Below are 17,696 nucleotides of genomic sequence, written 5' to 3'. Positions count from 1 at the left end.
TCATGGAAGGGACTGGTGCGACCCTCAGAATCTCACAAACCAACCACATGCTTATGTGTGGCTAGCTGCAGACTGTCCACAAGGGGGAGCTGTTCAGTCATGTTTACCTGAAGGACAGAACCAGCAGCAGTGGAAATGACGTTTGTTGTTGTCTTCTGTAGTTTAAACCAGCAGCCAATGAGTACCACAGCTGAAGTTGTTTGTGTACAGGTACAGCTAAAGAAATTAAAATATCATGAAAAAGTTAAATATTTTTGTCAGTCATTTCAGAAAGTGAAACTCATACATGATATAGATTCATTACACATAGAGTGAAATATTTCAAGCCTGTTTTTCTTGTAATTTTGATGATTCTGGCTTAGAGATAATGAAAACCCAAAACTCAGTGTCTCAGAAAATTAGAATATTGATCAGAAGTTGAATATGATGGTCCTGGGTCAGTAGTGGTTTGGGTCCATGTCCTCTGCTGGTGTTGGTCCAATGTGTTTTCTGTCCACAGTCAACATAGCAGCCATCTAGCAGGACATTTAGAGCTCTTCATGCTTCTACAAGCTCTTTGGAGATGCTGCTTTCATTTTCCAGCAGGACTTGGCACCTGCCCACACTGGCAAAGGTACCAAAAGCTGCTTCAATGACCATGGTGTTACTGGGCTGGACTGGCCAGCACACTGGGCTGACCTCCACCCCATAGGAGTCTATGGGCTGTTGTCAAGAGGAAAGTGAGAGACACCAGATGACCTGAAGGACGATATCAGAGCAACATGGTGCTGTAGGCTGATCTCCTCCATGCCACCAAGTATTAACTGCTGATTGAAGCCTCGCCCCCTTTTACTAACTTGTGAACCGTTTGTCCTACAGACTTGGATGAGGTGTCTGTGAACTCAGGACAGAGTCCCTCTTTAACTGTTGATTTGAGTCACAAGAATGACAGTCCAGAGGCAAGCACACAATCAAAATTTCTTTAGAAATTTTCTAGTTTGTTTTTTGTATGTTATGGTGTGTGTCAAGTTTTTATTTATTTATTTTTTGTCTCGTTTCTTCTTTCTTTCTTTTTTTATGTGACTTTACATTTTTACTATTATTATTGTGTTCTTGAAGAGTACCTATTGTAAGTGGACATTCAACTCCGACATTATTGTGTTCTTTGTTTTGACATATAGTTTGTCAAGTTTTTAATTTATTTACTTTTTATTATTATCATTATTATTATTTGTGTATGTACGTTATTTGTTACTTTGAAAATTGACAATGATATTTTGAGAAAAAAAAAAGAAAAAGAAATGCTCTCACTGCAATGAAATGGCGACCACAGAGACAAACATCATCACACATGCATTAAATTGGGCTCATGGAATCCACAAGAGTTTCAACTTTCCAATCATACCCAATTTATGCAATTCCAGACTGTTTAGGGATCCCAGTATGCATGAATTCAAATACAATCATACAGAAGGAGAAAAACTGTGTGTGGCATTAGCATTTGCTAAAGTGGCAGAGACCACTACAGCCTCTGGAGTACGAGTCAGCCAACAACAAACTGTGGGACCAGAGCTGAATAGCTCAATTGGCACATACATAGGGTAAGTGATGCAAAGAAAAAGGCATCAGCCATCATGTCCAACCTCTCTGTGTTTATTAGCGATGATACAGTGTTGGCCTTTTGACATTTATACAAAACAAACAGAAAACATCAAGACAGCAGCTTCTGATTTGTCTCCATACCAGCTCCAGTCTGTTGTCTCGTCCTCTGACATTCATGTGTTACCGTAGATGGAGACAAGTGTATATGTGTGTGGTGATGCGTGTTTATCATTCTGTTTTTTTCAGACAATATTTTAAATGTGATGGTCCGTTTCCTTTCTCTGACTGACGAAGGTGCTTATCCCCCCTCCCTCACAGTCCAACACAAGCTTTATAATCAGTCTGCTCCAGGGTCCTGTTTCAGAGTCTGTCCCTGAACTTTTCAGTCCCAGAACAGCTGATATGAGTCACCATGGCAACAGGTAAATAAACAGCAGAGCCTCCATTTTAATCCAGTGGATGGAGAGCTATTAATGCATGTAAAAGGAGTAATGTGCACATGTATCTTTTAACAAACAGAACCTGAGTCAGCGTGGGGAAAGTGTAAAGACGTCTGTACACAAAAACATTTTATTCACTGTTGTCCAGACTTAATGGACAACATTTGATGGATGATGATGGCTGGAATCTGACGGTGTAGTAGGCCGTCGCCCACATTGCATTTTCAATATATTTGTTTAGCTTTAATCTGAAGGGACAAATCACAGGGACCCACGACTGAAGATGAAAAAATAAATATATTGATCCAAAGAGGTATGTGTGTAAGCTTGCAATCTGCTCCAGTCGTTTCTTTGCTGATTTGTAGGTTAAAAGCTTTATTTCAGCTGCTTCAAAAAATGCAATTAATTTAAGCACACTGCAATACTGTTAGAACACGTTCAGACTATAAGCAGCATATTTTAAAAACTCACTATAATCTGCAGCTGTACCACAGAAATAATAACATACATCTTCCAAAATAAAGGAATTCTGTTCCATCAGTGTGACCAATCACACCGTAAGAGAGAATTATTCACTGGTCCTATGTGTTTCCAGCTTCATATCACTGAGATTACACAATATGAGCAATGAACCTTTTAGCTGTTAGCTGCTGTAACATAGTGACAGAGCCACAGTGTTACTAAAAAGTTTTTTGGGATGAACCTGTGGCACACAACATGTCTTCCCCTCTCACTCTAGTTTCCACTATGAATAAAGCAGAAAAATGGCCAAAGAAGAAGTTCTGTTCTGATTTTAGGGTGACTTGATGCTGTGTAATGTTTCAATGTTCTAAGAAAGATCAGATAGTTGTGAGTAAAAAAAACAATATCCAACCATCCAATCCAACCAACCAATTCTGACAGACAGTAAACCTTCAACATGCTTACAGTCTTACAACTAATAAGAGGAAAGGGTTCGGAGTTACCATAGCAACTGACCCAGAGCTGAGGTTCTCTCCCTTTCTGGATCTAAAAACCTGAGTTTCCTTCATCCAGGGTTAACTATTTCCTAGTTTTCGCTAAACCTGCTTTCTGAAAGAGTCTGTAGTGTGCCTCGTGATCACATCATGTCAGGATCACTGTGCAGCTCGTTTTATCACTATTAAAATGGTGGAAACACTTTTGGTGGATGACTCAATAAATAAAAGAACATTTTAGACCAAATATTGCTGTTGGCACTGTCCAATGTGGTTAAGTTCACTAGATTTCCTTTATGTGTAAGTCCTGGTGAGTCCTGCATGAGTGAAAACACTAGAAAAATGTCTTCTTTTTATTTGTCCAGCCAGAACTGAGATGTGCCGTTTCACAGATTGGGTTATTTAGCAGACTGGAGGACTATTTGAATTTTTCTCTGTCCCTAATGCTTAAACTTTGACCATTTTTGAAAATCTGTCTCTTGTGACTCAAGTTTATATAATATATATAATGAAAAAATCACTGGAATACCCCTTTAGAGTAACCTATGTTTGTATGACAAATGGAATTTGTAAATTTGCACTGGACCATTTACATTTAATAATAATGTTCCTCATCATTAAAAAGACACAAGTCTCTTGGCAAATTCCTTATTTCACCTCTGCTGTCCCCTCAGCTCTTCGTACTACACTACCCATGAGCCTCAGTGTGTGAAGCCTCCAGTGAGAGCCATGAAATCAAAGAACAAAACACGGTTTCAAAGCTGGATAGCCAATAAAATCCACCCCACTCAGTACCAAATTATATCAGCTTACATTCTTAAGAGCTGAAGGGAAACCTGAACCATGATGTTCTGGTCCAGAAATACAAAAACTCATTCAAAGTCACATTGCTCAAATTAAAAATCCTTTGCTCAGTTTGCTGTGGGGCTCCCTAAATCAGTCCAAACAACTTTGCTATGTAGGTTAAAAGCTGGTATGTAACTGATCTTAAATAAAAAAACTTGAAAGTACAGAAACAAGGCTCTCTTTACCTGTGAATAGTGAATATTACAGCTACTTATCGACAGATGTGCGGGGCAGAGGCTGGACACATGATATTTACATTAACCTGTCATCATATTAGCTCAGTTCATTTTAAAAGGTCTGTAAACACAGTAAACAGACTGGAACCTGTGAGTAGAAGAGGGAATGCAGCACCCCGACAGTTGGCTTGACCTGCAGGTTGGTAGGTGTGTGTGTGTGTGTGTGTGTGTGTGTGTGTGTGTGTGTGTGTGTGTGTGTGTGTGTGTGTGTGTGTGTGTGTAACAGATAAATGTGGACTCTCTCTACTGTCTGTCTGCTTCAGGCTGAAGGCCGTTTTGTTTCCCACTTGCCCCTCGAACCAAACACATACAACTGCTTTTGAAATGCTTTACAATCATTCCTGTGGCGAGATGAGACACAAGTGTCTGTTTGTCCTGTATCCAGTCATCTGCATGGTTCGTCTCCTCACATTAAGGCTGTCTGACCTGTTCCTTATGCCTCAGACCTGCCGGTCACCCAGTCCTCTGGATCCACAGCAAACCCCATGTGCTTGGTAACAAATCAGAGTTATGACCAACACTTTAAGAAAGATCTCATGTTGAACTGTCTTCTTTATCTGTGGAACAGGAGCACCAGTAACATCAGCTGAAACCATGAAGCTCTTTTAGTGTGTGCTGCTGCTGCTGCTGCTGTTGACTCCAGATCAGCTAGTCCAGTTTAATCCAGAGCCAAGTGTTGGCTCGTTCCACAGACTCCAGTCCCAGCTTTCTGTGTGTTCGTCCATGTGTGTGTGTGTGTGACCTTGTGGCCTCAGCTCCAGCTCGTGCTCTGGAGTTCTTGGCGGAGCCAGGATGGCAGCGGTTGGCCCAACCGATTCAGCAGACGCAGCAGCTCCATGTTGAGCTCACGGTAGTACTCAGCCAGAAAGGCACGCGACTGCATCGACGCACATAGAAACAAACACACACAAATTGGGAAAGTTAGAGATCAGAAATAATTTGGTTCAACATAAAGATGATAAATGTGCAATCCAATCCCAGGACTGACAGGACCTGAAGTGTCTTGAGGATCTCCCCACACAGAAATGTGCTTCCACTGCTTCAAAGCATGGTTTGTTCACTGGTGTGTCAAAAGGATGGGATAAATGCAGAGGCTGCATTTCCCCATTGTGGGACTAATAAGGGAATCTTAATGTTAATCTTAATTTCTTTGCAGCATTCAACTGAGGGGTCTCTCCAGTGTTGACTCACCGGTTGCTGAGGTTTTTAAGGATAGATCTGGTGTTTTTCCAATATTTTTGAAAGAAACAATTAGAGACTCTCAGATACACCGAATGTTCCAAGCTGCATCTAAAGTTATACCAAACATCAACACCAAGCTTTCGGGGAGTAAAGTCAGAGCTGTTCACTCAAGATAAAAATTCAACAGATTTGATTAACAAGTGTGTACATTTTACATCTCACTTCTCCGCTTCATGTCGGCATGATAGAGAAACATGCCTGTCTGTCTGCATCACTCCTGCCCCCACATCATCTCTCCGTGTGTGTGTGTGTGTGTGTGTGTGTGTGTAATAAGTGATCCAAACAGACTGTTGCATGCCCCGTTCGCTAGCCACAAGCTAACATTAGCTAACTATTGAAGTTGTGTTAATCCCAAAAAACTAAGCTCTGTGCCAAGGTTATTATAGTTAACGAAAACTAACAAAATAACGAAAACTAGAATTTAAAAAAAACATTTTCGTTAATTGAAATAAAAATAACTAACTGAAACTTTATTTTGTGGTTACAAAAATAACTAAAACTAACTAAAATTATAGTGAAAATGTCCTTAGTTTTTGTCTTTGTCAACTTTTTTCATACGTAAACCTTTTTGGTTGATATGAAATCTATTTCATCTATCTGGTTTTATGACTTAATAAACTTATTGGGGCTGAGATGGATCAGACAAAGGAAATAAAGGAAACATTTATTGTGACTTTTTTAATCTGGCACCCAACAAATACCCCATTAAAAAAAACTACAACTAACATTAAAACTAATAAAAACTAAACTAAAACTAAGCATTTCCAAAAAATAAAAACTAATTAAAACTAGCAAACTCACTCTAAAACAAATTAAAACTAACTGAATTTGAAAACAAAAAAAATCACAACGAAATTAAAAATAAAACTAATGAAAAATCCAAACCTATTATAACCTTGCTCTGTACACTGTATGTAAGTATTCATTACTAACCGTCTGAATAACTTCCTGTCGCTAAACACAAGTTGCTTTCAAAATAAGAGCACATGTGTTAACAGAATCCACCACAGAATTTACAAGAAGACTGTCTAAATATGATACCTAACATAAAACATATAAGAACCCGTATTCTCCTTTACAATAATTAATTAAAATGCCCCAGGACCCCCCCCAGATGGTTTGGGTCCCCCCTGTCATAGTCTCAAAAAATCCTGTTAGAAACACTGCACCCGTCAATATACAGACTACAATAAAAAAGATATTGCCTAGGGAGCCATAGCTCTGGCCCTTTAGGTGGGAAATCCACTTTAAGTAGAGGGTGTCCACATGTAATTTTAGGCTGATGCAGAGGTGGAAGAAGTACTCAGAAGTTTACTTCAGTCAAAACAGTAATCACAATATAGTCAGGTGCAAATATGGTTTAACCCTAAAAACATTTCAACAAAAGATTTCTCTGTGGTTTACAGTAGTATCAGACACTTAAAAACTAAAAGTTTACCAATTTTTGGACTGTCTTTAAAATGACCATTACTCCTTCTAGCCAGGAGGCGGAGCTAAAAAAAGGGGACACGTTGGACAAAAGCTCCATTTCATCAAGATTGCGGATCGGAGATGGCAGGCATATAAAATCTATGAGAACCAATGTATCTTCCAAGCCAATCAGAGGGTCAATCTTGGTGTCAAAATGTACATTTTGGGGTCAAGGAATCATTTAAAGTTATTGAGAATATCACTAGATGATTATTTGATCTAATAGATGTGTTCATTTTCACCATGTATTTACGTAATTTCCAACTCATTAATATAGGCCATATACGGTACATATATTCTGAAAAATGAATAACATGCATAAATTTAATTGAACTTTATGAGCTTCACTCGTATTATGTATTACATTTACAACCACAAAGATGTGATCAGTTCCAGTGAGTCTTCCTACATGAGCACCTTGCACCACAGACACTTCTAGTGTTGGAGGATTCCTGCCATCTAGAAAATGAAACCTTTCTAGTGGTCAGATTTTGGTCAACTTTTAGTATGTTATTAAGGACCTCTAATAGTAACCCTAAAAAACAGCTGAGAAACGTTTTGTTAGATTTTTTTTAGGATTAGGTGCTTTTTTCCCCATATACTATGGCAGCAGTGCATTTTCAGCTTCCTGTTCATGTCCCCTAAAATGTCTGATCTCAACTTTAGTGACTTAGTATCAGTTTGAAGTTTGTCACTAGAGGGATGTTTTCACATTCGTCTACTGAAGGGGGGGATGTCCGCTCCCTTCACTACAATCTGAGATTCGAGCGTAATCAAGCTAGATAAGGTACAAATCAGGAACCTTCAATGGAGAGCAGACTTGCCAATACAGAGAGCGCAAACAAACTGTCCAGAATGTCTCAGTGAGGGACAAAGATTAGATTTGCTTCCAGACACTCTTTTTTTTTTTTTAACTTATTACGCAGAAAACCTTGTTAAAACATTTTTTCTTTTCAAACCTGTCTGGAGGGGGACTTCACATGCATCTGTTGGCCTATTTTCAGCAGTTTGATACTCATTTTCTTTTTTATTGCAATGGGGACACACAGCGGGCTCACATGTTCCATTTCAATGCCTTTCAACCATTTATGCCATGCAGCTAAAATGTAAGCTCATTGTACAATAAGTTAACTAATTAGCATAGATACATTTATTATTTTATTTATTAACTATTCCTTTTATTAAATTGATAATCTAATCTAAAACAATCTACACAGGACCATAGCTTTTTTAATGATTGAGAATAGAGTTGGGCTTTAAGTATAGTTAGTTGATGCATCACATTCATTTTTCATTCTGCTACCTGTGTGAATGGTGTGCTTTAGTTTTGCATCTTCTATCTGTGTAGCCTGTCCTCTCTCTAGGTTCCATGTGGACAGGAGGTCATTTAGCTCAGGCTCTCTGCAGTGGTTTGCTGACACCTGGAGGCATCCTCTTCCATACAGTTTTTTCATATACAGGTACATCTTAAAATTTTAGAATATCGTGAAATAGTTCAATATTTTTTGTCAATTATTTCAGAAAGTGAAACGTGTACATTATATAGATTCTTTACACAAAGTTAAATATTTCAAGCCTGTTTTTCTTGTATTTTTTGATGATTCTGGCTTACAGATAATGAAAACCCAAAACTCAATGTCTCAGAAAATTAGAATATTACATAAGATCAATAAAAAAAGGACATTTTAAACAAAAATGTCATGCTTCTGAAAAGTATCTTAATTTCTATACATCAGTACTTGGATATCGTCCTTCAGGTCATCTGGTGTCTCTCACTTTCCTCTTGACAACAGCCCATAGACTCCTATGGGGTTGAGGTCAGCCCAGTTTGCTGGCCAGTCCAGCCCAGTAACACCATGGTCATTGAACCAGCTTTTGGTACCTTTGCCAGTGTGGGCAGGTGCCAAGTCCTGCTGTGAAATGAAAGCAGCATCTCCAAAGAGCTTGTGGAAGCATGAAGAGCTCTAAATGTCCTGCTAGATGGCTGCTATGTTGACTGTGGACTTCAGAAAACACAGTGGACCAACACCAGCAGAGGACATGGACCCAAACCACCACTGACCCAGGACCATCATATTCAACTGACTAACATTCTCATTTCCTGAGACACTGAGTTTTGTGTTTTCATTATCTCTAAGCCAGAATCATCAAAATTACAAGAAAAACAGGCTTGAAATTTCTTTCACTTTCATGATATTCTAATGTTTTTAGATGTACCTGTATGGTTGGGCTGGGGTCCCAGCTTGTTATTTGCTGGACAGATTGCAACGCCCCTTGAGGCAAATTTGTGATGTTGGGCAATACCAGTAAAGTTTTGATACGATACTTGTTAGTGACCCTCATTTATCAAACAAGCGTAGAAACCAGCGCAGATCTGAGCGTATGTTTCATCTTAACACAGGGTTCACGTGTGATTTATAAAACATTCATATGTTGATAAATGTGGCGGCTGGAAACAATCGTCATTTAAATACCATGCCCTAATATATACCTGATTCAGAGGCCTCGCCTTGAGAGTTTACGACACCAAAGCACGCAATACGGTCAAAAAGAGGATTTTTTACAGAAATACACAGAGACGTAGGTTTATGAAATAAAAGTTCAAGTTCAGTCAATATTTTCATATTTTATTTTCGTTTTCACAGCTTTTTGGTTGAATGAGGTAAACAATGTTTTAAAGTAAGTTTCAATTCCAAAAGAAGAGGAATATTTACTTTATACATTGTGATATACAAGCCTAATAGTCTATATTATTATAGTCTATATTCTTTACATTTAAAGCGCATCTGCGGCTCAGTTGGTAGAGTTGGTTGGCCCATAACCGAAGGGTTGGTGGTTCGATCCCTGACCGTCACAGCCTACATGTCGAAGTATCCTTGAGCAAGATACTGAACCCCAAATTTCTGAATGTGAGAATGTGTGAATGAATTCCCAATGGTGGCAGGTGCCACCGTTTAGGGTAGCCTCTGCCACCAGTATGAATGTGTGTGTGAAAGGGTGAATGAGCGCAGTCTGTAGTGTAAAGCGATTTGAGTGGTCGCAAAGCGACTAAAAAGGCGCTATATAAGTGCAGGTCCATTTACCATTTAGTCAAATTCTGTCCCAGTCAGAGGAGCGTGTGTTTATTGGAAATGTTTCTATTGGGTCAGAACCGCTGGTGAAGTAGACGCTGACGCTCCGGTGTCCAGCAGAATAATAATAATAATAATAATAATAATGATAACGGTTAACAGCAGAAGACAACAACATTTAATAGCCTCTGCTAGTATTCTGTTTAAAAAATTAACTTATTTTTAATGAGGTTTTAGTGATAAATGATGTAGCCTAAACTAAAAGCTTTGTCGTGGTTTTTAATGGTGACAAACCAGAGTTTTATCAGCTCCATACATCGATACAATAGTCTAAGATCAATTCTCAGTCGTGTGGACTTCACATCGACTCAAACTTGCGACCATGAGCTGAGAGCAGACTGAGATCTGATCCTCCTCTCATGTCCAGACTGATAAATGCCGAACCTTGAAGAAATTATTTGTGCGCCCACTTTACGCTCACTTTCTATCGTACGCTCATTTGATAAATGAGGGCCACTGAGCGTGTTTAAGTCGGAACAGTAACAAAAATATAGAGTATTTATATACAATTTCAATTATTGAAATCAAAAGCAGGATATGGCATTTGTGTGGTAGATTCCGAAAATATGGTGTTTTCTTCTTCTTTTTTCTTTTTTTAATAGTTGGAAAGTGTAAATGACAGTCATGGCATAAAATCAATGACTCCATAGTCTGACAATGTCACTGGATTCAGTAGTGAAAAAAATGTTTAAATCAAAAGTTAAATTGAATTGCATAACAACAAGAGCTTTAGCTAACCAAAATAATCATTTTACATTTTACTGCACTGCACTTTACTGCATGTGGAGTCAGAAAGTGTAGCAGGTGATGACTGTGTGAAATGTAGATGTACCTCAGGACTCATCTCTGGGTACTTTCTGCCTTTACTCTTCCCCAGACATTTGGCTCGACCTCCTTCCACTCGCTGGCACCAGAAACCTTTGCTGTCATCGTACCTGCAGTCAAACAGAACACCTTTCACACATGATGGTAACATAGCTGGTTTAATCTCTCCGTTAGGGAATTCCTTCAAGGATACATATTCACTATGGTGTATATGTGCAGTTGTGTGTGTGTGTGTGTGTGTGTGTGTGTGTGTGTGTGTGTGACAAACATTAAAGCCTGGGTGTAGTTGAAGATAGGAGTGACACCGAGGAATCTCTGGATTCCCTCCATCACCAGTGCTGGGTTGGAGCGCAGCAGGGCACCATCCACGATGTGCAACTGCAACACACAGGGGCATGATCATCATGACTGGTGTTGACAGTTGCAAATGATATTTTGATAAACTGAGGAACTACAGCTGCTTCAATGCAACCTCAAAATCTGAAGGCATTCTCTTATCTCAGTTCTACTTCTTGGACTGTTTCAACCAAACTAAGTCTTCTTCAGACAAAGAACAAACAAATAATCGCTTGACTGCATGCATCTGTCCATCCATGTGAAGAATAATGTATAGTAACAGAAGGCAAGACATGCAATATTCAACAATGATTCCTGTGGCTGCACCATACAAAGACATTAAATGGCTAACAAACAAATTATTCTCTGTTACAACTTTCAAGTTCACAGCCAGCTCTGACTCACTGGAGTGCCATGGACGTCACTATAATATACTAAAACCCAGCGGCAAACCATGACTGTTAGAGGTGGACCTTCAGCTCAACCACATATAAACATACCACAAAAGCAGCAGCATATATCTCCATACCTATTATTTTAGTTTAACACCGTTCTGTCTACTGCGCTGCGCTACTGGAAGTTGCTTTAATGAGTAATAGAAAGGTGGATTCAACTGTTTGAGATAGAGGTGAAGACAACGCTATCAAGCTGCCATAACATGGTTGTCTCAGCAGTAGCTGGTAATATGATGATGCTACCTTCACAGCTCTGACAACCATCCATCCCTGGACTTCTACAGGTCAGAGCACGACAATTTCGGGTCATCTGAACTAATGCTCTCAACCACCGGTGGTGGTTTCTGTGGTATCTAAATCTCAAACTGGCACACCTTGAATAAACATAACAAAATGTATGAGTTAGTTGTGGCATGTGTTTGCAGCAGCATTTATTAAGAGATTAAAATGGTAAATGGTAAATGGACCTGCACTTATATAGCGCTTTTCCAGTCGCTTTGCGACCACTCAAAGCCCTTTGCACTACAGACTGCTCTCATTCACCCTTTCACACACACTTTCATCCTGGTGGCAGAGGCTACCCTAAACGGTGCCACATGCCATCACATTACTTTAATGGTGCACTGGCTGAATGAATGAAACCTTTATTGGGACTTTGTCTTGCTCCAAGAGCATTAGAAACATGCAGACATAAACATAAAAAACATGAAAGGACAATACATCATCAAACATACTACACAAAAACAACAAAGCATCATTAAAAAACATGATCGTATTTATGAGTAAGTGACGAATGCATCAAAGTTGATTTCACAAGTGCAACTGAAAGTGCAGATCAACGGCTCTAACGGCCCAATTCAAACTTTGAAGAACACATATGTTTACAGTCTATGTATTTCACTCATTTCTGGTTAAAGGATAAATCAGATGACATATCATCCCTTCACGATGTTTCTCTGTGGACATCGCCATATCCCAATTTGGTAGACATCACCCAACCCTAATGGTCGGAGAGACTTTCAGTGGTGTATGTCTAAGAAACCATTGTATAAAAAGATCATCCATCTATCCCATGTACCACTGAGCCCAAGCTGCAGGCCCACTACTCAAGTTACTTGCAGGCAGAACAGAACATTGGCTGATATTTAGTGGCTGCTTCGGTTAGGAATTAAGTTACTTGGTTGCCTTGGTTACTTTAGACAGTGCCAATACTGGACCAGATGTACACCTATGTGTACACCTTACCCACATAAACTGAACTTTATGAAGTCCTGACCCTACAAAAAAGTAGTCATTATCACCAAAACGTACTTTATGTGTGGTTGTCTCTCTTTGTGTCAGCCCTGTGATAGTATGGTGATCTGTCCATGGTGTACCCCAGCTCTTGCAAATGTCAGCTGGGATTAAGCTCCAGCCCCCTCGCGAACCAAGTTCAGATACGCTCTTACAGATAATGAATGAATAAATGAGTACATTTTTTTTTGCTGTCTACATCTAAGAAGTAATTTGTTCCTCTGAAGGCAGAGGACACTCCAAGATTCCCCAAAAGTACAAAGTGTATCACACTCTGTTGCTGGAAGTACAGCACCGGGTAGATTTCCACTGTCATTACCAACACAGACAAACAACAGGGACCCTCCAGGGTAAACATGAAGTATACCTTTAGAAAGAGCTGAGCAGGTTGTGGCTGAAGGAGCGGGCTCTTCAATAATCTCACTCAAATGCTGAAGTGCTCATTATAAATACTGTGCATGACACCAGGGATGGCAGTGATCAGCCAGCTGCAGTGGTGGAAGAAGTACTCTGATTTCTTACTGTATTAGAGTTAGACCTAGCAGTACCACTGTGGATTTACTTTACAAGTAAAAGTCCTGCATTCCAGCTTTTCCTTTGATAAAAGTAGAATAGTGTGAGCATCAACATAAATTTGCAGTGTATGTTACCTGGCTGGGCTGGTAGTGTTGCAGCCAGTGCTCCAGGTGAGCAGCATAGGTCCCAGGACTAAGGCAGCGTCTCTGAAGAGCCAGTAGATCCTTTGGGGAAGAGGGGCCTGCTGTCACCACTGTATGGAAAGTGTTGTTAAGGGCTGCAGGGTCCTGGTGGGCCCTCTGGTGCTGTGGTCATTAACACACACACAAACACAAACCCACAATCTTTACAAGTCTGTAACAGGGACAGAGCACTCGTGCGTTAAGTTTCTCAGAGTGAGTGATGGATCTCACCTGGTACCAGGAGTAAGCCCTGTCAGACGGGTTAATGAGAACAGCCAGGATCTTGGCTCTGGGAAGCAGCGCAGCAGCTCTCTTAGGAGCGAACTCTGTGTCAAAGTAGTTGGCACTCTTTTCAAACATGAAATCTGTGCTGACGTTGGAAGGGAATGGGAAGAAGTCCATGTACCTGAGCATCACAAATAAAACAGCAAGTACGAGTTAGCTAGTGTACTCATCCAATCCAATCCACTTTATTTGTGTAGCACACTTAAACAACAAAAACATCTCCAAAGTGCTGTACATAGAGTCATAAAAATAATAAAACAAACATTTTCATATAACAATAAGCAATAAATAATCAAATAAGTGCATAAATCTAAAATGATGCATAACAATAACAATAAAATCAAACAAATAACATAGTAAAATTCATAAAAGACGTAGTTAAACATAGTAAATTAAATAAAAGACACAGAGGACCACAAAACGCACGCAAAGTTAAAAAGCCAGGAAATAAAAATGGGTCTTAAGACCAGACTTAAAACACTCCACCGTGGGGGTTGTTGGGACGTGGAGGGGGAGGGCGTCCCAAAGTCTGGGGCCGATCACAGAGAAAGCCCTGTCCCCCTGGTTTTAAGTCTGGCCCTAGGCACCACCAGCTGGAGCTGGCCCTGGGACCTCAGTTTGCACACTGGAGTCTAGATTTGGATGAGGTCCTTGATGTACTGTGGGGCCAGGCCATTCAAAGCCTTAAAAACAAACAATAACATTTTAAAATCAATTCGAAAATTAACAGGGAGTCAGTGCAAAGACGTGAGGATCAGGGTAATGCGTTTCCACTTTTTGGTCCCTGTTAAAAGTTGTGCCACGGCGTTCTGGACTAACTGCAGACGAGAGAGGCTTCATGGCTGAAACACCTGAGTAAAGTATGTTGCAGTAGTCCAGTTGACAGGGGCAGTGGCTGTTCTTAGAGGTTGGCACGTAAATCTGGCAGTCGTCGGTGTAAAGATGATAGGACATGCCATGTCTCAAAAAAATCTCTCCAAGTGGGAGGAGATATAATGCAAACAGGATAGGTCCCAGGATAGATCCCTGGGGGACCCCAAAATTAAGTGGGATAAAGGACGAAGTGGATTCCCCCAGCCTGACAGAGAAAGACCTCTCTGACAGGTAGGACCTGAACCACTCCAAGGACACCCACACCGTCCCTCAGGTGGTCTAAAAGAATTTTGTGGTTGACCGTGTCATAGGCAGCCGTCAGCTTTAAAAGCACTAAAATTCGCATTAAAAAGAGATCATTAAAAACCTTCAGAAGTGCAGACTCAGTGCTGTGAAATGCCTTATACCCAGACTGAAACCGGGTCTAAAGTGCCATTACCATCCAGAAAAGGCTGAAATTGCGCTGAATATTACACTTATCTAGAAGTTTAGCCACAAAGGGTAATTTGGAAAAGGGCCGGTAATTCGACAGAAGTGTCAGATCAAGACCAGGTTTTTTAATCAAGAGCTCAACAACAGCTTTTTTACGAAAGAAGGGCACAATGCCAGAAGCCAAGCTGCTGTTGATGATCTCATTTTATTCATCACGGATCTTGCGCCGACGAGTGCGCACCTCGTAGAAACCGTCAGAGCCGCACGAGCTGCCCGGCTCAGCAGCATGAGGTTGCCTGGGGACACACCACCCAAGCCCAGGTGAGAAGAGTGGTGAGGACGCAGCGCATAGACATCCCCTCGCTGTCAGATAGTGGACACCAGCCAAGTGCCGACTCGAGCGAGAGTGCGCCGAGAAATAGCGCCGAAGGCAGTCCCTGTAGTCCCATTGGAGTGAGGAGGACCACAACACGTCGGGAGAAAGTGCCAGCCAGGCTTTTAACTTTTAACTCCTCTGCGTTTACTCTTCCTGGGCAGTGGCGCATTCACCCGAAGGAGGTGCTCAGGCAGACCGGCCAGGTAAAAGGAATCCGACTGGTTTGCATGATAGATTGCACAAAATTGCACTGTTTCCCCAATTTTTTGACCAACTCCTGATGTTCATACACCAGCAGCGAGTCGGTGGTCCTTGTGGCGAACGTCAAAATCAAACAAAATCATTATAAAACAAATAAAACTGAGGAGACCCAAGCGGCGACACAGTCACCCCGGCGCCATCTTTGATCATATATCATACATCAAAAGCTATTAATTCATTCCTGCTATGTTTCATTGCCACAGAGCAATAAATCCCAAAGGTTCAGCTTCCAACAAGACAATGGCCACTTTGCTGCCAGTATGTGGAGGAATAATTACCCACAGTTACCCACTTCAGAGTATGCCATGTGAATATTAAATCAAGATAGACTTTATCCTTAAAGCTAAGACAAACTAAATGTAAGGAAAAACAAAGGAAACAACACAGAAAAATGTATTCAAATTGAAGCCATGTTAGGCTGTGACGCATACTGAAGACTTTCTGATGGAAGTGTACAGCATGTGGTAGTCCTGCTCTTACCAGTCAATCCCGTTGTCATAGTTTGCTCCACTGAAGAACTGGATCTCCTCAAATGTGGTGGGGCTTGGGAAGGAGCTGGTGACTGCTGGGTGCAGACTCAGAAATGAATGAAGAGCTGTAGTGCCTTGAGTAAAGACAAGACATTTATAACAATTACAATATATACTGTGTATATATATATATATATATATATATATATATATATATATATATATATATATATATATATATATATATATATATATATGTATATAGATAAAAATAAGGAAGGACATTTTGATTTAGATAGTGTAGTACCTGTTTTCTGTGGTCCAATGACAAGAAACTTGGGGAGTCGGTCACATGTCTTTTCTTTAGACCAGATATCTTTGTGTCTTTTGTCATGACAAGGGTTCTGAAAGATAGTTCACATCAATACTCAAACATTTAACACTAAGCTTGCAGTGCTCCTGCTACATTTTTTATTTAGTTTGGTTCACACCTCACTATCTGAATTCCAGGTATTGTCACATGTCCACTTTTTAATTATTTGTGATCAAATTTAGACAAGCACACCATTAGAACTATTCCTCTATAAAAATAACATTTCTAAATAATAAAATGTATTTTACCGACTCTCTTTACAAACAAACTTTAGGATTAATCTCAAAAACCTTTCTGCAAAAATGTGAGCTTTCAAAACAAAATCAATATTCCAACCTGCCAGAGTGGGTCTCTCTCCTCAGGGAAAATCTGGAAGTATTTCTCAGCAAGCCGGACGGGGGGCAACGTCTGCAGTCTCAGATTGGTCCAACACTGGACAAACTTCACCAAAGACTCAAATGTGTACAGTCCCAGCCGATCGTTACCATAATTGGACAGGTGTGTCATGAATATACTGATCTGCATTGAGAGGGAACAATGTACAAGTGAGTTTAACATTTACCTGGAACTATTGTCTCAGCAACAAGTCCTGAGCTCAGAGCAGCAGGAGTGTAGGCAGAGTCAAAATTAGCTAGATAATGACTAACAGAGAGCCACATGATCAACATCTGTTAGACAGCATAACGGTTACAATTTAATTCACATTAAAATATAAAACCTCACATCTAAACATGCAGAACAATACAGCATGATATCATTTTACAATTAACAAACAATGAACAAAGTCTGAAGTCCAGGTCCACGTCTTTGAGATGTGATCTGCCAGTCAAAAAGCATGTTGCATCAATGCCAGTATGAAAATTAAAACAGCACAATGGCCCAAATCACTGCACAATACATACAATAGTTATTTTTTAGGTGTTTCAAGTAATAAATCAAAGGATATGTATGGGCTCCTCAAAACAAAAAGGTACATCTGTGCAAGTCCCATGTTGAACATTGAAGTGTTTCTGTACCTCACTGCTCCTGGGTCTGATAAGAACACATCTCTGCTAGGAGACATTAAAAGCAGCTGATCCTGAATCTCACTACGCAGTCTAGCTTTACTGTAGCTTTT

General features: G+C 40.2%; 1 protein-coding gene across 1 annotated transcript in view; it reads right to left on the bottom strand.

Annotated features, from left to right (window-relative positions):
* Positions 1-2,367: 2,367 nt before the first annotated feature.
* ndst2a (N-deacetylase/N-sulfotransferase (heparan glucosaminyl) 2a) overlaps positions 2,368-17,696 on the bottom strand; it is a 39,376-nt gene continuing 24,047 nt past the window's right edge. Inside the window, exons 8-15 of the mRNA XM_059358969.1 lie at positions 16,916-17,098; positions 16,514-16,610; positions 16,217-16,340; positions 13,741-13,915; positions 13,462-13,632; positions 10,996-11,105; positions 10,735-10,837; positions 2,368-4,936 (exon numbers count right to left, since the gene is read on the bottom strand). Coding sequence (XP_059214952.1) covers positions 4,811-4,936; positions 10,735-10,837; positions 10,996-11,105; positions 13,462-13,632; positions 13,741-13,915; positions 16,217-16,340; positions 16,514-16,610; positions 16,916-17,098 — 1,089 coding nt within the window. The 3' untranslated portion in view covers positions 2,368-4,810. The remainder of the gene's footprint in view (positions 4,937-10,734; positions 10,838-10,995; positions 11,106-13,461; positions 13,633-13,740; positions 13,916-16,216; positions 16,341-16,513; positions 16,611-16,915; positions 17,099-17,696) is intronic.

The sequence above is a fragment of the Centropristis striata genome, chromosome 20 (genome assembly GCF_030273125.1).
Source record: "Centropristis striata isolate RG_2023a ecotype Rhode Island chromosome 20, C.striata_1.0, whole genome shotgun sequence".
NCBI classification, from domain to species: Eukaryota; Metazoa; Chordata; class Actinopteri; order Perciformes; family Serranidae; genus Centropristis; species Centropristis striata.
The sequence above is the reverse complement of the archived record's forward strand: the minus strand, read 5'-3'. Positions and strand labels throughout refer to the sequence as shown.